Genomic DNA, 22,859 nt, shown 5'->3' on the forward strand with positions numbered 1-22,859 from the left:
TGGAGGCTCAGGTTTCCAGAGCAGTTAATTAAACATTTGAATTGAAAGCGCAGAGTAATGAGAAACCTATGGCAGCCTTGTGCAGGGGATCAGTATGCCACAAAGAGACGGGTAATAAACCATTCACCTCTGGGATCTTTGACTCAAAGAACTTTTAGAGCACCAACATAAAGTGTCAGTTCCCTTAATTAAAACTTTAATTGCGGGATTGCTACCTTTATGTAACGAGGGTTAGAGCGGTCACGCCGCTTCTAACTGCTTCGTGGAAGCGGTTATTTGTGTTGCTTTGTTCACAATGCAAAAAAAGGAGAAAAGAAAAGAATTGCGCTCGAGGATTTGCACCTTTTTTGTGTTCCCGAGACTGTAAACTTGAGTGTAACGATTTCTTTTCTCACCAGTTTAGTAAGCTTTTGCTCAGCTCTTGTGCATGCGTCTGCTGAAATGCGATTGCACTGATTGGAGCTAAGCTCTCGCTCTCACGGAGTATTCCTTCGCTTGGCATGATTTTCACATTTGGATGTGCAGGTGCACGGCGCAGCTGGAGGACAAGCCAATGCCATGATTCATATCCCCTTCTCTACCTCCCTCCCTCACCTTCTCTGTTCTTTGTCTTTTTTTTCAGTTGATGGTTAGGTAATGGGGCTTTTATTCAAAGAGCGACTTTGCCAATCTCACTTGCGATAAAAAGGCAAACTGGCATGTTTGTAGATACAGGAATGGTGCACATGTAAAAATAACTGGGTGTGATCACACATATAGAATGCACACTACCTTTCACGTAAGCATGTATGAGTGATGGGTCTGGGACCTTTTTGTAGGCACAATGGGGTTCTTGCCCCTAAACCCTACATACTGAATGAAATGGGTGTTTTTGAGCAGACCAGTCCACTCTGATGTCAGGAGGACATTGTTTAGTCATCGGATTTGTGGATGAGGGATTAAATCCCCCACCACTCCACTCACTCCCAACATACACCCACCCGCCCTTCCCACCTCTGCTCCTTCTTCTTTTTCTTTTTTCTTTGGCTCTCAAAGCTCTTTAAAGAATCTCACCTTACATCAGCCTCTTTGTATTAGTGCTCAGCGGCAGCTCACGCGCCGATACCCCGCAGGCACTCACAGTAAGCTAAAGTGTGTACTGAATGTGTCACAATTGGCTCTGCTTTCAGAATGGGTGTACATGCAAATGCAAGAGGTATTTGTTTTTCCTCCTCACCCTAGCAAATTCCTACACTCACTGGGGATTAGTGGTTGGGAATCTTATTCCCTTTGAGGAGCAAGAGCCTCAAATGCCCCAGCCATCGCTGACAGTGGTGGAGCAAATCCAGGTCGGCTGATGAACTTTTTCTTTATCGTCTAATTCCCCTTATAGACTGCAGGGGTAAAGCCTCGAGGGCTCCTCATTGACTGACATTTTCATTACACTGGCAGTTTATTAAAAAAAAAAAGAGTGTGATATTTAATGTTGAAATAGGAATTCAGTACAAATCTACAAAGAAAAAACCCCAAAGCCATTGAATTAAAAGCGTTGACAGTTATTCTTTAACCCTGACACCTCGAAACACTGTAATTACACTGCATAAGATGTGATATCATTTATTACACTCTTCGTTTCTTGCCTCATCTGTGAAGGGCTTTGATCACTGTGTGATTTATTTTTTTCTTTCTTAGAATAGAGCTATCATATGCAAGTGTACGTACACTTTATATATCATAAGAGGCACCTCATCCACTCTTTGTCTTTAGGTCACCGTCACCACAATCGGCTATGGAGACAAAATTCCTCAAACCTGGATAGGAAAGGCCATCGCCTCCTGCTTCAGTGTCTTCGCTATCTCCTTCTTCGCTCTACCTGCTGTAAATAAAGTTTTCAGTTTAATTCATATGAAATCCACGAGTTCAGCTTTAAGGAGGTCATTTTTTTAATGTTTCATTTATACCAAACCTTATTACAACATGTTCGGATCAAGCTTGCTCTTTTTCAGTTCATTCACTCTTCTCTTTGATGTGTCATTGAAGACTATATACTGAGCAAACCTAATGATAAAAAATGTATTATTTATTCTGGGAGATTTTGTATATACTTTCCTTAATTCTACATTAAAAGTTCACTTTTTCATATTCTTGCAGTCTGGACAGTAAAAAAGTAAAATGTATTTCTCTTTGATCAGGGTATCCTGGGTTCAGGTTTTGCCCTGAAAGTCCAACAGAAGCAGAGGCAGAAACACTTCAATAGACAGATCCCTGCTGCAGTTGCCCTTATCCAGGTAAATCCCGAACTCCCAGTGTTAGAAATGCATTTTTCATTGGTAAAAAACAAAAACAAACAAACACTGGAAAGCACTGAATGTATCAGTGTTTGTGCAGAATATTTGCAGGGTCTTTATCTTACGATATAAAGCGTCTTAAGGCGACTGTTGTTATGATATCATGCTATACAAATAAAATTGAAACTGAATTGAGAATGTTTTGATTACGCTTCTAATAAATCAAGCTTTTCTTTAAGTTGCCTGGGCAACACGTATGCTGACAGGTTATTGCAGGAGCCTGGGTTTGATGCCACATCGGGTTGTTTCCTCCATGTGGTTTCTTTGTTCTCTTTCCCGCCTTTCCTGTTGTAAAAAGAAAAAGGATAAATGCCCCCAGAAGCAATTTTGAAATGATCATATGTTTTATGCTATAAAGCAAAAATTAATTTATATGATTAAAGAATGATAAAATAATCAGTACACATACTCAAGTTTTACATAATCAAATCATTACAAACTGGGTCAGATACAGTAATTTAGTGGAAGACAAATGTCCTCTGTGCCTGGCATAAATAGATGAAATTAAATATACACTCCTTTAAATTTAAGTCCTGATACCATTAATAAAAACAGCATAAAAGAAAGTAACATTGTTCAGTTAAAGCTTATTCACAATAGATGCCAGTTAGCTTCAGTCGAGGCCTTTGCTAGCACTGCAAAGGCCCGCTGGCCTGTCCAGGGTGGAACCTGCCCAACTGGCAGCTGTGGGATGAATCTCCACGAGCCTCTGCAGCCAGATTTCTTAAACTGCACAGGACAACAGGCCAGTGGTGGCCTTGGATAAAACTTAGTGAGGCCAACATTACAAACACTAAAAAGTAAAGACTAAGCATGTTACAAATAGTGACTGAAGTGACCTTTAAAAAAAAAAAGTGTACATTTTTGCTGAATAGAATAAGGCAAGTATAGCTAATGAAGGATTTATAGCTGAGGTGTTCGCATAACCTTTAAATTAATTTCAGACCATATCATCATAACTATAATGGAGAGTTTTCCATCCACAGGCTGGGGTGTTTTAAATGTAATTCAGTTTTACAGAAATATTTCACTGACCAACGCGTCTGTGGTTTGTCCTGTATTGCCTTTCTTAGACACTGTGGAGGTGCTATGCAGCGGAGAAACCAAACGGCTCTGCAGCTACGTGGAAAATGTACGTCCTGACTCCAGAGGGCGTTGCTGCCGCAGAATCTGACAGAAGGAAACGGAACTTTTCGGTAATCGCTTACCTTTACTGAAGCCAAAGCTGTTGAATAGTTATGTAGATTTTTCCGTTGTGATTGATTTGCTTTTCTCAAAAGGCATTTAAGGCAAGCCTTTAAACGCTAAGCATGTCTTTGTGGGGGGAAAAGGTACCAGTCTTGTGATGTCCTGCTTTGAATCCAGCCTGACCTTTTCCCCCCGCATCTGAATCCTTTTCTTTCTTATCAATTGCGTATTGTGTCTCTTGACTTTGATCTATACAAAACAGGCTGCGAACCCCACCCTGAAAATATCGTGACGGTGTGTTTGATCATTCCCGTGTGGCGTTGTCTGACTTTGGAATTCTGATAAGAATTTTTAAAGTTTCTCAAAAATTAGATTTTTTTTTTGACATAACAATTTAACCCTTTGAACTCAAAATGCCAGCATATGGACTGTACTTGCTGACAGTGCAGTTGGAAAAAGCCGTTAGACTGCGATACCCTGATTTGCATACGTGTGGCCCACACTCCATTGTCTCCTTGTGTAGTTCACCTTCTGCAACAATATTAGCTATATTGCTCCAAAAGCCGTACAGAATAAAAGGGGAGGCCAAGTTCCCACAAACAAACACACACATGTAAGGACACAATGCGCACAAAACACAAATACACACAGACACACACACAACAGCCCCTTTTCCCCTTAAAGGCCTGACTCCACCAGGATGACTCGAGGCCTTTGTCTCTCCTGGACAAAGACTCAGTCAGTTGAGATGATGTCACCACCGCCTTTCTCGTGGGAGTAAACCTTTGTCTAGTAGAACAACAACAAAAAAATCTTTGTGTAGCATTGAACCCACATGCATTCGGGAGAATGAAGGCTTCTTCCGCTCTTTTCTGTTGCAGCATGTGACTTTCTTCTCTGTCTTTCCTCCCTCTCCCCTTTCTCTCTTTCGAGATCCCTCCTTTTTTTTTCTCCGTCTCCCTGTTGAGCACATTTTATTTTGCTCTTTTCCTTTTTCATCCCGGCTCTTCCTGTCTCCTCTCTCTGAGAATTTTTACCTTTCTGTTTTTTGTTGTTGTTTTTTCACTTCCTTGCTAACAGTTTTTCCCCCTCTCACTCTCCTTCCCGTGTCCGTTACTTTAGATTTCTATATCTCAACCCTGCTGTTAGCTGCACATTCTCTTTACGGTTTCTCTTTTTTTCTCTTTAGTCTTTCAACACCCAACAAAGCTTCCCGCTCTCCTAATGACTGCTTCAAACATTTGGATTCAACTGTTGGCTACTTGGGAAATGCCAAATTCTGATGCACTGAGTCCAAATAATTTAGTTTGTATAAAAGGCCATGTCAATAATGTTGATGTGGGTCAGTTGGTCTGTGGAATGGACTTGGGCACCAATTAGGTTCTCACAAACTCACTGACTCACATAAAATATAGCTCTTCACTCAACTGTGATTAAACAGGTATCACTTATCTCGTTTGTACCCAAGAATCAGTACCCAAGAAGGAATTAATTAGGGCAATGATGCATAACAACAATGGCTTAAATATAAGGCTGTGTTGATGACATTATTTCCGTGGCATTATTTTGGTCCATTGTCGAAAAAGCATTTCAGCATACAGCGTGAACCACATGTCAAAACTGTTGCAATTCTTTAAATACTTTTTAGAAATGCAGTTACCATTGTTTCTTTCTCATTTCCTGCTTGTTCTCTTCTGTCCGTCAGAAAAAGTTGAACAAGAGGAGAACGAAGTGCCGAGGAAATGGTTCTATGGGTGGTGGTTCAGAGAGAGCTGTGTCGATCCCCCAGATCACCTATGATCACATTGATGACTCTGAGGAGAAGAAGGATGTCTCGTTTTTCCGTGAAGAGCCAAGGGGAACTGTGGAAGGTAATATACTTAGAGGACCATGTCTCTTGTGTTACTGTAATGTGCACTGACAAATTAAATTCATTTCAAATAGACATCACGGGTTATTGTCACTCCCTAATTTTTGATGTGTTAAATTTGATCTTCACTCTGTGCAGCAAGGTTTTTCTAAGAAAAATGGCTAACCTCTGTAAAATGCCTTTCTTCCAAGAAATCGGTCTAAAATCTGTGAGCTAGCCAAGATAACACGTGAAGACTCAGCGCCTCGTTTTGATTACTCTTTGAAACACCTCAGACTGCTGTTCTGAGAAGGTGTTTAGAAGAATTGCATTTAATATCTTGTGAAGCTATATTTGCTCCGCAGCCAACTTGGAATAAAGTTGAGTCATGTAGAGAACATTTGATAATGTGGATAAATACAATAATAAAGCTCTCCTTAATGCAATTTTGTTTGATGAAATGATGCGTGCTGAGAATTGCAAAGTGATTTCAGGACTTTCAAGTGGCCAAAATAACACCATGAAGACTGTTATTATTTATGATACTTATGGTAGTTTAGAGCTATTAACTGTTGGAATGGTCCAGCTTATTTTGAATAGCTGTGATAATAAATATTGTAAATAAAATGTTGCATGCAAATGAATGCAATCTGATATTGCCATGTTGCTGTTGCTCCTATGCTATCATAATGATGTTAATTCAGGGTCAGCATTACAACTAGCCAGTGATGTTGTCTGAGCGTTTAGATAACATTTAATTAACAGGTAGCCAAGAAGTTATCTAATGCTTTTATAAACAAGAAAACTAATATGAGTAACCTAAATTTCACCAACAGCAAACATAACTTGATAATATATTTATTATATTGTATAAATTAATAAATAAAACACTTAAAATGTTTACTATTTCTTCCAGAAATTAGACTTACTGGCTGGCCACAAAATTATATCACAACAATGTGATTGCTCCATTTCAATTCTGACCCTGGACCAACATTTTCATGAAGATGCAGGAACATGATGCAGGAAGACTCTACCAGCCTTAAGGTTTATGTTTATCTTAACGCTAGTAGAGTTGCCATAAAAGTAATGCACATCATGAGGACTGACTGCCGCTCAGCAGTCGTTCCTCATGATGTGCATTACTTTTATGGCAGCATTTGTGGCCAGCTAGTAAGTAATTGCACTCTGCACGAGAAAAGAACACGTTAAATAATGTTAAATCATAACAGTCATCTCATTGTTCATAATTGTGAAGTTTTGTATTGGTAGTGCTAAAAAGTAGTGGTCATCATCATATTGTGTCTTCTAGAGCCTCTTGCTTCCAAAAGATAACAACTTGGTGCTCTCAGTTCATAAACCAAATTTCAAAATTTCATTAGGGATTATTAACTTATTCTGATTCTGATAAACTGTGACCGTTAGCTAGTTAGCGACCTAACATGTGGGTGGTTTATGCCAGGCCTGTTGTGCTTTAAAAAAAAAAATCTTTATGTTGTGGTGACTTGAACAAAATTCTATCGCCAATACAAATTTTGAATTTATGCAACATACGTTTAGCGTGCCGTGAAACAAACTCAAATGGAAAACGTAACATTGCATTCGCAGGGAAGAAGCTCGAAACAGTTTGGATTTATCGTAAATCTTTTAAAAAAAAAACCCCAAAAAAACCCCAAACAAAACATCTAGATGCTAACAATCACTGAATATGTAACAGTTTTTGTGTAAAGTTTCGTTTAGATTTGCCTAACCGTCAAGGAGGAGATAGAGTAGATGCGTGAATATATAGATACCGAGTAGATGCGTGAATATATAGATACCTGTATATGTGCTACAATCATTATAGAAGGAGGTTTATCTGAGCAGCACTAGTTCCTTTTTTTCACATAGTAAACAGGGGCTCTATCCTGATCCCTTTAGAGCCAAGATGGCTGCCAGGTGTAAGCCATATGGAAGCCATTACAGCTTCAGTGGTGATTAGAGGTCATGGTTACAAGCTCTTTACTGCTTCACTTGTCCCCCGCGCTGGCCACAGAAATTCACAGTGGGCTTAAATGGAAAAATCTTTAAAACGCCAGCTTGTCAGCAAGTTACAAGTGGGAATTTGTTGTAATGCCAGTTGCATTTTAGTAATTCCTTGGTCATACCAAAGCCATTATTATTCATTATTCACATAGTGAAAAATCTGGCCTGGCAGCACCCAGTTCATTGCAGCTCAGTTCATATCAATAGAGACATCTACTTTAAATGCAGGTCTACAGACACAGTTTATGATTGATAATTAGTTAAAGAGAGAAGTGGTTTAGCTTCCTGTGTTAAAAGCCAACCCCACTAAATGAACTGACCCAGACGCCAGGTTAATAAATGCACTTTATGAGTTTTTCCTGTCAAAGCACGGAATCTTAAAAGGAGCTGGAGTGACATAAACTTGACATAAAGGCGAGACCATTGCTAGAAGAACAAACTGCACAGAGGAAAACATACGTAGTTGTCTGCTTAATTAGGTGGATCTCAGATAATGAAGGAAAACATATGGCTGCACGTTTGTGGGGATTAAAAGCAACCAAATCAAAGTTGATATTAAATAAGTTATTTAAGAAATTCTGTTTAGCATCCATCCACATATTTACACATAGCCAAGCAGATTTACAGGCCAGTAAGCATTTAAATGTTTTGCATACTCTGTGTAAACAATAAATAATACTAAATAGATACACATGAAAGACTGCAAGACTATGGAGTGGAAAACGGAATTGGAACAAGTTATGGATGACATAAAACCATTGAAAGAAGCCGAAGTCTGCAGCCTGCTGTCACTAATTATAACGTCTGAGTTTAAGCAGCACGGCACTGTATGATCTCTGCTTCAGATCCACCCATAAAACAGACATCTGCAATGTCAACTGTCTAAACCAGGGCTGTTTTATTGTTTTAACTGACACTCTTTCAACTTGGCACCGGGCTGGATTTCTTAAAAATAATTTACCCGCAGTCATTCAGTAGTTGTTGCTAAGAAATGTCACCAATCACTGAGGCGTCTTGATGATCCTAAGTGAAAACAGTGTTGAAAGAACTGTGTATACACGCATTAACATTTACAGCACTGAAGAACTTAAATTATAAATTTATACTCATGCTTTCTGGAAAGTTGGTCAATTTCACTTTGATGGTTTATTGCTGTTGCCGCTATGGGGGTATCTCTTCCCACAAGTGAAATGCTTAGCAGCAGGAACTAAATTTACAGGGTAACATTGCCTTCTAGTAATAATGCACATTTGCAGCTGTATCTGGCTTACTTTTAACACAAGTTACTCATTTTTCATGAAAGGAAAAGATGAAGGTGTGAAAAATAGTTGAAAACATAGTCAGATTGTGCATTTTCTTGTTGTTTTTTATAGGAATCACCAGGATGCTCAGGCAATCAGGTGAGTATACCACCAGATCATTTCATCTCATATGTCATAATGTCTACAAAGTGCTTTAAGCAAGCTGGTTCAGTGGTTGATGCCACCATATCTGAAGTTTCCGTTGTGTAATCTTTTACATTACAGTGCTGAATTTAAAAAAAAAAAGTCACACTATGTTCATTATTTCTTTAGAAACCAACCAAAAAAAAAAACTGATCACATGCAATAAATATCACTGCACTGTAACCAGTAGCACCTTTCACCGGCTAAATAGTGCTTTTTCTTCCACTCGCCTGTGTTAATCATTAGCTAGCCTGTCTATGTAATGTGGCCCAGACAGTATTTTAATTAGACTCACTGGCTGGCTGAGCCTTTGTGCTCAGCCAGACCAAACCAGAGCCAAGCAGAGAGACTGGGCCCGTGTTGACCCGCCTGTTTTCTTTACTGGGTGCCCTGCCAACATCATGGGCGAGGAACGGGGCTGGACAGGGGCCTTGGGGACCGTGGGGACCCAGACTGGGACGCTGAAAAGCGGCAGGGAGGGAGCGGGGTTGTGGAGTTGATAAGCTACCATTGTGGAGCTCTAGTGGTTAGAACTAAACTGGTCATTGTTTGATTTAGTCAGTGTCCAGCTTATCGCTCCACTTATCTGTCTGGCCCCACCCGAGTCCCCGTCTGTGAGAATCTCTCTATGGATCGGCTGCACTTTTCACTCTGTTTCTATTGCAATCTAGTTTCTGCACTCCGCTCTCCCTTTCTCCTTTTCCTGTGGACCACGGCCTTCACCGAAAACATTCAGAATGACGGAGCAGATTAACCAGATTGTGAATAAACCCCTGTCTTGTTTTCATGGCCAATAAGCCCGTTAATGTCTTCTTCAGTGATGTGAAGTTGCTGTTAAAAGTGGCTCTGGGTAGAATCTATTCCTCTCACTTCTCTCCACTCCCTCTCTCTGGCTATCTCTGCTTCCACGTTGGACAATGTCAAACAAACTCGATGATGGAACACAAGAGAGGTTGAATGCCTTTTGCTTGAATTGGAATGGTCATTCTGTTCTTGGACGAAGATTTGCCTCTCCATTCTTTATCACAATAGAGGCTCGGTGGTTTGGAGGAGAGGCACGTCAAACTCTGCTGACAGCCTGACTGCAGGTCAAGACCCTGCTACACATGATGTTCTGTGCTGTTGTTTTTGCCTGCACCAGCAGCCAGCTGGCTAGACTGCTGAAACAGAGTACTGCAATTTCAGCTTCTCGTTATGTTGTTTCTCTTATACATTTTCTTTTCCTACTAGCTGGTCTGTGACAATTATTTCAAACAAATTGCAACATGTTTGATTGATTTATTGAACCTGTATTAATACTGTACACTCTCACAAAAAGTGTTTTTGCATCCTTTTCTAAAGTTCATTCAGAACTGCAACACCTTTGCTGTACTGTAGCAAGTATGCTCTTGAAATGCAATTAAATGCATGATGAGTGTGTTTATTTCTTATATTCTCAAGTCTCATTTTTACCCCCTTTCTTCTGTTTTTCTCCCTTCCCCTTCTGGTTTAATTAATTTTCATGGCTTCAGGCCCTCCTCAACATTCTTGGTCATCTTTCACTCTGAGCTGTCCTGGCTCTCCAGGTACCTTTCAGTTTTTTCAGTTTTCTCACCCCTTCGTATCTCTGCCTTAAATCATCTCACAATGCTGTGCGTCTCATATTGTAATGAAATCTGACAATGAAATCTTACATCATACATTTTCCGATCAACCCACGAGGTACTTTTATTACTGTGTGACTGTGTGACGCATACTAGAACTCACAGACATCTTCACACTCTACAGCCACTCACAACTTTAAAACCTTTAAAAAAAAAACACCTTTTCACTCGACCCATTTAAAAACATCCCTTTTGTATTAGTTAACTGTGTATAAAATTGTATCTGGAAATGTAGTTGCTGTCCTATCACACTCCCCTAACCCCTACCTGGTCATGGCAGATGGCTCCGCCCCTCCCTGAGCCTGGTTCTGCTGGAGGTTTCTTCCTGTTAAAAGGGAGTTTTTCCTTCCCACTGACACCAAGTGCTTGCTCATAGGTGGTTGTCTGATTCTTTTCTCTCTATTTTTCCGGATATAAAACACCTTGAGTCGTATTTTGTTGGATTTTGTACTATAGAAATAAAACTGAAATGAATTAAATTGAATTGAAATGTTATATTTCTGTCGTTGCAGTGAAGAGGAGTCCTAATAACAGCACGTCCATCGATATCTCCCGAGCCAACAGCTTAACCGATGAGCTAGACGACATGAGCGAGGATATTCCACTGCCTGTGGTAACTGACAAAACTCAGTAAGTCCCAGAGAGCTTCGCCTCCTTCTTTTCTTAAGGCCCCATTTTCTTCTCATCCATCACCCAGCTCTGACCTTTATTCACTGATCTATATTATACTGATTTTCCTACTGGTCATTCAGCTGAAAGGCCTTTTGTCAAAACAGAGAGCCCCTCTAGCTGCTTTCTAAATGTATTTGTTTTTTCCCAACTCCCTTGAGGGTTAAAGAGACTCAACGGCCATATCAGGTACGTAGTGGTGTAAAGGGGATTATCCCTTTAGTCTTGTGAGAAATGTCAAAGAGATCCTTCTCAGCTGATTACATAACACGTTATGGAGCAGCCGGCTTGTCGTCACATGCCCTCAGCAGAAGAGAATTCACTGATGTTGTTTGCTGGTCCAATGTGTGTCCAAGTGTTCAAAAGCGGGAAGGTTTTGCACAGATATATCAGTAGGGTGTGTTCTAAATAAGTCTTAAATAAGTGAAGCATCATTACCTCCAGATTGGTGTTTACCTGCTGCATTGAGAAGTAATACAGAGTCCCTAAAGACTAAACTCTGAAGGCTGGAGGCTTAAAAGATTATGGGCGGTAAAAAGGTTGATTCCTACTTTAACCTCCTAGGACCCTGCGTCCACATATGTGGACATCACATTTTGGCTTATTTAGACCAAAATACTCAATTTTGCTCTACAAGGGCCTGATATCCGCTTACTAGGACATTATACTGCTACCGTTCTATTGAAAATTTAAACGAATATCCTCATATGTGGCTCTCATTTTTCTTAGAAACAAAAAATAGGTAAAAAAACAAACAAATCTGGTAGTTCTTTGTTTTTACATTCATCAGGTCCCAATCAGCCCAAATATCAAAGAGAAATTGAAAATGCATGCCGTGGAAGAGTTCAGGTCTTAGGAGGTTAAATATGTAGACAGGCCAAAGTGTGCATTTCTCAAAGTGATCGCCAGCATTTTTTAATGCAGAATTAAGAGCTTGTGTACTGTAAACATGTAGTAATTTTAATTGTACTGCACTGAGGCACTTGTATGGTTTTGTCCTTGGAGTGAAAACCCCCCCAGCTTCAAGTGTCTTAGGGCATTTTCACACCTACAGTTTATTTACTGTGGTCCAAATCAGTTGATGATTTGAGTTGTCGAGTTGTAGCGTCCTCCTGCTGTTTGGTTTCTTTTCACAGAGAAAACACCAAGTGAACCAAAATGTGACAATGTCACCATGCAAGAACTTTCATTGGGTGTTTTGGCCAACTAAAGTAAGTACAGGAAGAAGGTGCTGTGTTCTGCATCAAGTGGAAAATGTAGAGAATTTACTCCTGGCTACAGGAAGGCGATTGGCTCAGATTTTCACTGTACACCTGGTAGTTGGGTTGAAACTAAATCCCAATCTCAACATAAAGGAACTCTGGAGTTCATTTGGAACCGGACCGCCTCAAAAGGGTGTTGGCGAGGTTGCTTTGCTCCTTACACAAGTGCTGTTGCCCTTTTTACATCTGCACAAACAAAGTTCCATCTAATGAACTAAATACCTCAGATGTGAAAATGCTCTAAGTAAGGTGTTGGACAACCATGTGTCACAAGAACAGCTTCACTGACTGTTGGCAGTGATTTTCCAAGTCTCTGATTTGTAGTTTGAAGGTGTTGGTGGAGAGTGTTGTCATCCAGAATCTGCTGTTAAGTGTTCAAATTGGTTGAGATGGTGATGGGTTAGTGGTGTTATTGATATTCTGGAAGAAACCGGAATAAGTTCTGAATAGGCGTTCTTCAGTCTGCTATGGCTCTGCGAAACACATCCATCACTCACTGCCATATCTGGTTTGCCTGCTTTTTTTGTTCTCCTTTCTCTGCTCTCTGGAAACCTAAAAGCTTTGTGCACTTCTGTAGATGGAAACCATACAACAATATCCATCAAGTTCTAATTCGAGTTCAGCATATCTGAGACGTAATAAAATCCGCTTCACCCACAGTTGAAGCCAATTCTGGTTCTTAATTGAACTTTAACAAAACCAATTTCAATAGCAAGTTGCACAAGAATGCTTCCACTGTTTCTCTTGCAGGCTTTTCCCCTGCTTGTTTGTGGCATTGGTCCAGGATTGTTCCTCCATAAAGCACTTGAATTCCACTGACTCTCCTGCTGTTTTTCTTCATCTCTTTCTTTTCTTTGTTTTTCTTTTCTTAACCTCGTCATCCCTCCATGCTCCCCTGATCTTATCTGCTGGTCAGAGGGACGCCGTGGAAAATGTAAGATTTTGCAAGTAAAGTCTCCAAAACTAACTAAACCCCTATTTATCATTTGATGTGTTTGCCACTCCTGTAAAAATGTGATAACGTAAAACATATATTTTTATGATAAAAGTATCTGGAACTCTTGGAACAGAAAGGAGCTCATCTTGTTAGTACATGCTGTGTTGATTGTTCATTGCTGTTGTCTAGTGTAGAATAGATTGACACCATTATTATATGATCAGTGGAAACAAGACAGGTGTGCCCATGTATAGTGACAGGCTGAGTGCTAACTACAGATACCATATTAATTAACTGTTAAAATGACGCACTCTGAATCCAAAGAGCTTTTACAGAAGTGTTCAGGTGTATGTTTAAAAAACAAAAACGAATATGTAAAGAAACTTTATTTATAACTTACATGAACTTAATCTTTCCTGTTTTTTTTGCAATTATCTATTGTAACACATAGGGAACATTATGGTATACTACAACATTATTAGCCTCACTATAAAATTTCAAGTTTGTGTCAAAACATTTTAAAGGTACTTGATGATGTGTTTTAACTTTGTAATGCTCAAAACTTGTAAAATCAAGTTAAAACTGAGGGTTTTCTTCCAATTTACACACAGTAGAAAAACGTGAATGAGGGTTTAAGCTGTCACTTGAGAAAGCATCATGCTGAAAACAAAATAAATCTCGTTAGACTTGAGAAAAAGAATTGCTGACAAAGGAGGAGGTAGATATATAAAGTTATCACGTTGTTTCCAAGTGAAATTCAAAGAGAGCAACACAGCCTGGCAGAAGCAGCAAGCAAAATATTTCAAAGATTGTAAAGAAATCTAGTGAGAAATGTGTCTAAAGACTCTGGAACAACTGCTAGTGACTTATCTAAGTCAGAAATTGGAGTCTCAAAGAAGTTAATCACTAGAATCCTGCACAGGAATGGACTGAGACCAAGAAAAACTCAAGAAGCACAGACACCTTTAAGCCACACTGAAGTATGCTGAGGACAACCTGGACTGGAAGCGCATCCTTTGATCAGATGACACAAAACTAGAGCTCTTTGGCCACAGAGACGCTGCTTATGTTTGGAGAAAGAAGGGAAAGGCCTACAACCACAAGAACTCCATCCCCACAGTGAAACAGTGCTGGGAATATTAAGCCATGGGGACACTTCAGTATGTCTGGAACTAGGAATCTCAACAAGGTAGAAGGAATAATGAGGACAGAAGGTTGTGTGAAGACTTTATAAGAAAACCTCAAGCAGCAAAACTCAGTCTGAGTCATCGCTTTGTTTTCCAACACCACCACGACAACTCAAAACATACGTCGCTCCTGGTGATGAACCACCTCCAGTAGTCCAATGCGAAAGTTATTCTGGATGTTTTTCAGAAATAGTTGAATTTACTTTGCACACAGAAACTAAATTAAGCATCCCAATAGCCAAACTAGTATGTTTGTAAAAGCTTTGTTAAAAACTTCTTGCTCTATTTAACTGCACTTGGGAAATACTTAAATGAATCTGATAAAAATCTGGACTTCCTTAGTGACAGCTATGTTTATCTGCGTCTGTTTATCTTCCACATGCTCTTTTTTTTTTTGCCTTACGTGTGTTTGTGCGTGACAGTTTGCGTGTGGGTGTGAGACCCTTTGAGTGTGTGAGAGTGAGCTCCAGAGACGGACAGTAATCTGTTTTCATTTGTATCCATCTCTGCTGTGCCCATAACTTTCAGCTGTAACAGCCAAGCTCATATTTGGGCCTCGCTGGGCACTCCCATAGCAGCGGGTTTGTTTTGCCCCTGGTGTCACGCCACCAAGGACAGCACTGTCATTTGCCATCCTTATCTGGATTTCTGCAGCTACTAGATCCACCCTTTCTGCCCTGGGCGAATTGCGTGCGCCCACGCTATATCAGTTTTCTGTTACTTTATATTCTGAAATGTTTTGGACTTCCTTCCACAGCTTCCAGCTGTAATGTGAGTTTGACTCTTTCTGTAGTGACGGTTGCCACTTGTTCATTCATTCTACATTTCTGGTATCTCTATCGCTTTAATTCTTCAGCGACAGCAGCGGCTGGAACATTCCACTGTTTGTTTGGCTTCACTAAAGCAGACTACCCCCAAAATGTGCATGCATGTATGTTTATTCACATGTGAGAGAGAGAGAGAGAGAGAGAGAGACATCAATACAGCTGGCTGTGATGTCTCTGGGCTTCTGAAGAGGAAGTGGTGCGGGGCAGCGTCCGCACGCAATCATGTCTTTGTTCCTCTGAACCCCAGACATGCACAAGCTCACTGTTGTTACGTCACTGCTGTTTGCCCTGTTTGTTTCAAAGCGTCTCACTGTGATTCTTTTATAGGTTCCATGAAATAAGTTTTTTTTTTTTGTTAAAAGGAACACAAAGTGAAGAAACGCAGACATTAAATGCACTTGTTTCACAGTCATCACTCTTCCTTTTTTTTAAAAACATGTCCTTTGCTCTTTGTTTACCTATCCTCCTGCAAATGAGACTTGGTTTTGGTACGATTCAAGCAAACACTTGTTTCCGTGGATTGTGTACACGCATGTGAGAACCTAGTGGCTTAGTGGTTTTGATGTGATGTGCTGTGTGTGTACTCACGTACTGTCGCGCACTCTGATTTTGTAAATTTGTGAGATTTAGTGGTTGGCTGTTTAATGAAATCATAACAAACCCCAGCAGGGCTGCTGATCCTAAACCCAACCCCGCAGCAGATTGACATTTACCCTCTTGGAGAATGAGTAAATGTTTCCAAGTACACTTCTTAGCCCCTAAACAGAGGAAGGCCTTGTTTAGCTGATTGCAGTGATTGTGTCCTCTCTCCCCCTGGTTTCTGCTCTAATTTACTTGTTTCTTTCTGTTCTCCTTGACTCTTTCCAGCCTCTCCGTGTACCCAATAACTCCCCTAGTTGCAGTGCCAGATCTAGAATCTGTGTCGTCTTGTGACCTGAGGCTGTCACCCCTTTTCCCTTCCGGGTGTGGCCTCCTACTCCTTTCAGACCTGTAAAAGTCAGCATGGGCCACCTGCAGGCAGATCTTAATTAGTTCCCCTCTCACAAACTAAGACGAGAGAAACAATGCCACTGCAGCACCACAGGAGGGTTTGAAGGCACAGATGCACATGCATCACGGCCTGCTCTCTTCAAGTAGGGGCCTCTCGCTCCTTAGGAACCAGCGTCTTTTGTGCAGCTCTCCGAACAAATTGACTTTTTGTCCGTGTGGCCTCAGTATCCCAGTCTTGTCTACTGTACTCTGATACTGACGGCATGATTTCCAACATATGGTACTCAGTCAAGAGGGGAAAAATCTCCAATGCCAATGCATTGCTGTCTGTCTTTTTAAACACTGAGTAATGTCACTTGCCCCCCCCCCTTCACCATTCTCCTCAACTGTTTGCTTCAAAGCATGTGTAGGCCAGGTAGTTTTATGGGACCTTATGTAAGATTCAACAGTGAATCTAATGTTAAAATACCCAGTAAATCCTCTTAAAATTTTGTGGCCTTTCTGCCAAGTATTATAATGACAAATTAGACTAGGCGAGAGCCCTGCTTTGGGCACATGCGCGAAACCCACACACGCACGCAGACAAATGACGAGGTAAGATCAGCCTCCTGCCCTGCTACAAGAAAAGCTGCCTGAGTACTGCTGCTTTATGACTAGATAGGGGGGAAAAATGAGAAAGAAAAGAACTAATTGTGCCCGGCTTCTTGACTCTTTGCCAGTTTCTAGAGCCTACAAAAGACAGAAAATAGTCTTGGAGCAGTAAAGCAGCCACACACTGATTCATATCCTCTGGATAACAGAGCTGTATGGAAGCATATTCAGTATTTAATCTTATTACAGACTCTGGCTTATTATATGGATGCTGACCTCCACACGGCATTTACTCACTTGGACGATTAGAAATGCTTTAATTCTACTCAGTGAGCCAAAAAACGCTGCACCATAAATGCTGCAGCTATGCCGGCATTAGAGAACAATAGAAGTTTAAATTGGCTTCCTTTTTACAGGCATGGTTTTAGCTGGGTGTCTTGTGGTGTAATTGCTGCAGTGTTCATAACTCTTTTGTCAAATTTTTTTTTCACAGATTCTAATTATCCGCGTGCATGCCGTGTCTGCTTTTGGTAAACGGAGTCACGCAACTTGTGGATAAACTTCCAGCTTACTGGATGCACCAGAGAAACGTTACGCTGACTCCAATGCAGTCTCTACTGACTCTACACTGACTGACCTTCAGCATCTTTCCTGTAGTGCAACAGGAAAAATAGCATTTCAGCTGAAAACACATTAAAAATGCAACGTCCAGATGAAGACTATCCACTTTCTGGATGATTTAGCATGCATCAAAACAAGTTAGATGATCCTTCTCCTCTTTAGCTCAGAATATGCAGTGTCCAAGTTTTCCAAAAAGAATTTCAAATTTAAATTTGATCCATTTTTACACTTTGCCTCAGTCGATTTTTAATGAGCTTTAGATGACAGCGTTCCTGAATCATGCTACCATATGGCTTCTTTGCATGATAGAGTTTCAGACTGTATTTGCAGATGGCATAGCCAACTGTGTTCACATACAGTAATTTCAAGAAGAGTCCAAGCAGTGATTTCCATGACAGTATCACGCCTGTTTTTAATGCAGTGCTGCCCGAGGGCCCAAAGCTCATCCAGTGCTGATTTTCGGCCTTTTCCTTTGCTCACAGAGATTTTTGCAGACTGACTGAATCTTTTGATGATAATATGTTTTGTAGATAACAAGGTATTCAGAGCCTTTCCAATATTATGTTGAAGAACATTTTTCTGGAGTTGTTCCAGAATTTGTAGACATGGTCTTTGCAGATTGGGCAACCTCTGTCCAATTTTACTTCTCAAAAAATCTGCCTCTTTAAGATGAAGATTTTACTGACCTGCTGCCAGTTAACATAATCAGTGCCAAAATGTTCCTCAAGTTGTTGTTTTTCAGGCTTTTGTCACCCTCAAGATGCTCAAGGTGCTGTGTTTACGGTGTTCTGTCATGAATAAAATATGGTTTGAGGAGATTTGCAAATCATTTCATTCTGATTTTATTTACAATTTAAACAGTGTCCCAAGTTTTTTGGAATTGTGGTTAAGGCAGCAAAAAAAAGGTCCTAGTTCTTTCTTCTGCACGGCATTACACTAAGATGTTACGAGTCATTTATGAAGTAAACACAGAGCAATTGTTCACATATTTCTTAGCTACAAGTGCTTCTATATACCCTTACTCTTTCATTCAATACTTTTCAATATTGCATGGTGAAAATCTGATAGCTGAGAAAAAGCAGAAAAGCAGAATGCAAAAACAAAGCTCCATTTTGGATAGATGTAACTTCTTTTTTTATTAGAAGTAGCTTTGAGGCTTCCTCTTTTTTTAGCATGGGATTAATTTTGGTAGCAGGAGAGCCCTATGCAGAACCTGAAGGCTCTTGTTACATGCCAAAAGCATGTAACACAATTACAAAAGTTGGCAAACATGAGTCAAACAAGGAGAAAGAACCATATTGAGATCATGGACCGTTTTAATGCTTTCACATAGTGAATGAAATGATAAGTCTGCTTTTGCTCTAATGCCAAATAATGAGCAAATTCTCCCTCCAAGGCCAAAAGGAGAATCTGAAGGCCTTGTTTTATGATGTGCAGGTCACACACAGAGCAATAAAGAGAACTTTCAGGGACTTTTTTTTTTTTTTTTTAAATTAAAGAGTGTATTTAGTTTGGCTTTACACTAGCCATCCTGCATTAATGAAGGCACCTCATGCTGCTCTTATTAGGGATGAATGTTTACTCCCCCTCAGTGGTGTTGGTGATTCTAGGACGGTTTTATGGTGAGGGGACCATCAACAACTAAGCGAATGGCCCTCTTTATGGCCTCTTACCGCAGGTTGGGAAAATCCAGCGAGTCAGCAGGCAAGTACTGCATAAATAACCCATCCAGACATAATTTTAAACAAAAAAAACAAGATTCGCTCACCAGCACAATGTCTAACTGTGACATCCAGATTATTTCCAGGTCCGTATGAAGTGGCTTTAAAAGATATGCGTGCCACTTTCGACCCCATTAGCGTTAATGAAATCTGCAATCTGGAGCGCAGACAGAGGTGGACTGAACCAAGCAAATCACGCAGTGCTGTTTTTGGAGGTATCCCGGTGTGGTGCGGGGTTCAGGCTACAGTTAATAGCATTTGAAGCTGCAGCCAGACTTCATTGAAACGATCAGATTTTTTGTAAAAATAAATTAATGTGCAAAACCAAAACAAAAGAGAAAGTGTGTGGATGTGTCCTATCTCTTATGTGAGAATTATTTTATTGATTACTGCCCAAAATGTTTTCAAAAATGCAACATTCTCACTTATTTCTGGTGACCATAAAACTGTGTGGGGGAAAAACAGTCAGTGGAGATGCTTGTGTTTGCAGGTCTCATCTGCCTCAGGGCCACGTTTAAAATCCTAGGAATCAGCTGTAAACGCTCTGCCCTGCACTCCTTAATTATCAGTTTCTCTTCATTTCCACTGCAAAGACACAATTCCCAAAGAAGAAGGGGGAAAAAAAGCAGATCATGGAAAAGGAAAATGACCTCAGGAAATTTCTGTTTTCACAGCCTGATTCACCGAGCAGCTCCGTGACGTCACGGCTGCCGATCCTTTTGTTTAGGGACAAGAAAATATTGAGAAAAAAGAAAGAAAGAAAAATGTTTGTTTTCATTAGACCAGAGCGCTGTTAACAATTACACACCCGTGAGGACAAAGGTAATGACAATTTGTGTTTTTGTTAGCTGCCCTCATAATTTAATTGTTTCCATCCAGAATGTCGTTTGACCATTTGGTTCTAGTTAATGATGTTTGTGCTAATGGGCTGTAATGCATGCTAACGTTCAGGCTGAATATACATTATAAACTAATGAAACCAACATAATTACCTAAAATTGAATTATTAGGATGCCTAATAATGGAAGTCAAGATAAGGTAGCTTGGGGATATTTTTTTCCCACTTGAGCACAGCCATTAACAAACTGAAGATAAACTCCAGATGGTTTGGAACGGTGCATTTATTTTTTAATTATTCCCAAACAAGGTTACTTTATGAAGAAGAAGAAGAAGAAGAAAAAAAATCACAATATGGACCAAAACAGAAAAAACCCCAAAGCCAATAATAATTTTAATAAAGATGTCAAAACACTGTAATTAAATCATGTGATAAATGGCACCGCACAGCTGGTATGGTAAAAATAGCGAAACAGTCTGTAAAATTACTTGGAAAAACTTCCCAGCAAAGACCAAAAGTATAAAACCTAAGAACAAAAAAAGAAAATGTGTGGCAGAAATAGGGGGTTATTTGTTTTACCTCCACTTTACTTTTAATTTCACGCTGTAGATTAGACATAGAGAGGGGTGGGGGGATTGGGGGGCGTTACTTTATAGTAACCAGGAGTAACTAACCTACTGCGTTAGTTGTGTTAATATGCCACAACTACACTGCATTTATGTTGTTTTTCTTTGTGTGTTTTGTTCCATATATCTTAGTTGCAAAGCAGGTCCTCATACTTGGTGTGCGAATGTGTGTTTAGTTTGCCCGGCACACTTCACAGCAGTCTTTGCACTAATCCTGACAGCTTCCACTTTAACTGTAGTGAAATCAAAGTAAGGCCCAACCCAGTCCCTACTTGGAGGACTCTGTGCAGATGCTTGGCTGTGTGCTCGAGGCGCGCCTCCCTCTCCGCTCGCATTAGAAGCACCTGTATAAATACGATCTCTCGTCTTCTGCGTGTGTGTTTCGCTCTGTGCTCTTGTCCCTTACGCCTCCCACCGCCACTACCACCACCACCCCTTCCTCAGTACAGGGCTCAGTTTCTTCTTTGCTCTCGTTAATAAAAACAGTAATCTGCAGCAGCACCTGAGTGACCTGTTTGTACAGCCAGTCCCGTTGCCTTGCGAAGCTCTTTGGCTACTGTTTTTTTTTTTTTTTTTTTTTGCTTTTGCTCAGCTCTCCTACTCTCAGGTTTTCAAATAGACCAGTCCTGCTATTTGATGTGGGCTCGAGGAAGGGGGTGGGGGTTTATTCAGGTGTGGTGAGTCTGACGACCGATGCTGCTACCACCCTGCCTCTGATGTTGTGTCCATCGGCAGCCAGGTGCTGGAGCTCCATCAGAGAGGCCACTGTTCCGAACCTGCGGATGAATAGAGGGCCCATTGATGGCGCTCGTCTGTGGGGCGCTGCGGTTTCTCCCCTCTTACACGCACAAGCAGGGGTAGATGGTGGACCAGAGCGTTTACCTGCTGGAGAGAAAAGGGGCTGACCAAAGGGGAGCCGCAACATTCTGGCCTAGCTTTTGGCCGCCGGGGAACTTGTAATATGGTTCATGTGTCCACATGTCCCGATGTGTTTGAGAGGGTATTCACTCCCACTCTGGGCGAGTGCCTGTCCCACCTGTTTGAATAAGACTCACTCTGTTTGAACCAGAGGTTGAATGTGGATGTGTCCTGACATCATGTCAAGGATACATCCACTGAATATAAGGTTGGAGGGTTTGGGTGTAGTTGGATTAATAATACTTCCCTTTAGAGTGAAATATTTCTGGCCACATTATTATGTACACATTGCTATTCCCAGGTTGGACCCCCTTCTGCCTTAATTCTTCATGCCACATTCCTTAGAGCTTTTGGTCCTTGTTGACATGACAGAGTCACACAGTTGCTGCACATCCACGATGTGATTCTACTATTCCATCTCATCCCAGAGGTGCTGTATCATCTCATCCCACGGTCAGCAACAATACTCAGGTAGGCTAGTGTTAAAGTGATGCTTAGCTGGTGCTATGGTAGTACTGTTACACATTGTCTATTCTACTGCTTTAGTCCAAGGTAGTTCTCGGTTTAACATGTGCATTCAGAAATGCTCCTCTACTCCTTCCATGATTGTAACGAGTTACTGTTGCCTTCGTATCAGCTTAAAGCAGTCTTGCCGTCCTTCTCAGACTTCTGACACCAACAACACATTTTTGCCCACAGAACTGCTGCTCGTTGGGCATTTTCCCTTTTCCTACCAACTGCCATTCTACTTACAAGGTCACTTAAAAACCTTTATTCCCCACTATTGATTTAAAAATCAGCAGGTTGCTTTAAACAGGTTACAACCCTAAAGCACTGAGCTGCTGCCACGCGACTCACTCACTCATGTGGAGATTTTTTTAAGAATACAGAGAAATATGGACGTTTTCATATGAATTTCACTGCAATAAAAATTCAGCAGATAACTGAAGGTGTAATTGTGTTCTGTGAATTGGGTTTTAAATGACTTTTTTTTTTTGTGGTATAAAAACGTCTTAAGAAACTCTCTTCTTATACTTATTGCTGAAAGCATGAGAAAAAGCAACGATTCACAGTTACCTGACCACAAATATGTTTTTCCTTTTTTTGAGAACGGGTAGCTTATACTTCCTGGTAGTTCAACTTAGCAGAATTTATGTGAATTCTCTGAAAGAAAAAATCTGTCTTCAGCTGAAAT

The 22,859-nt window shown here is 40.6% G+C and overlaps 1 protein-coding gene across 2 annotated transcripts in view; it reads left to right on the forward strand.

The window, feature by feature from the left end:
- The window catches only part of kcnq1.2 (potassium voltage-gated channel, KQT-like subfamily, member 1.2), a 178,503-nt gene that overhangs the window by 26,623 nt on the left and 129,021 nt on the right, over positions 1–22,859 (forward strand). The window contains exons 8-14 of one of the 2 annotated variants that reach the window (XM_042223187.1): positions 1,747–1,857; positions 2,172–2,267; positions 3,401–3,523; positions 5,221–5,386; positions 8,763–8,789; positions 10,346–10,399; positions 10,990–11,107. In XM_042223187.1, the coding sequence (XP_042079121.1) occupies positions 1,747–1,857; positions 2,172–2,267; positions 3,401–3,523; positions 5,221–5,386; positions 8,763–8,789; positions 10,346–10,399; positions 10,990–11,107 (695 nt within the window). The remainder of the gene's footprint in view (positions 1–1,746; positions 1,858–2,171; positions 2,268–3,400; positions 3,524–5,220; positions 5,387–8,762; positions 8,790–10,345; positions 10,400–10,989; positions 11,108–22,859) is intronic. The other variant, XM_042223188.1, reaches the window with a different exon arrangement.

The sequence above is a fragment of the Haplochromis burtoni genome, unplaced genomic scaffold (genome assembly GCF_018398535.1).
Source record: "Haplochromis burtoni strain Fernald_Lab_line unplaced genomic scaffold, NCSU_Asbu1 Contig_104, whole genome shotgun sequence".
NCBI lineage: Eukaryota > Metazoa > Chordata > Actinopteri > Cichliformes > Cichlidae > Haplochromis > Haplochromis burtoni.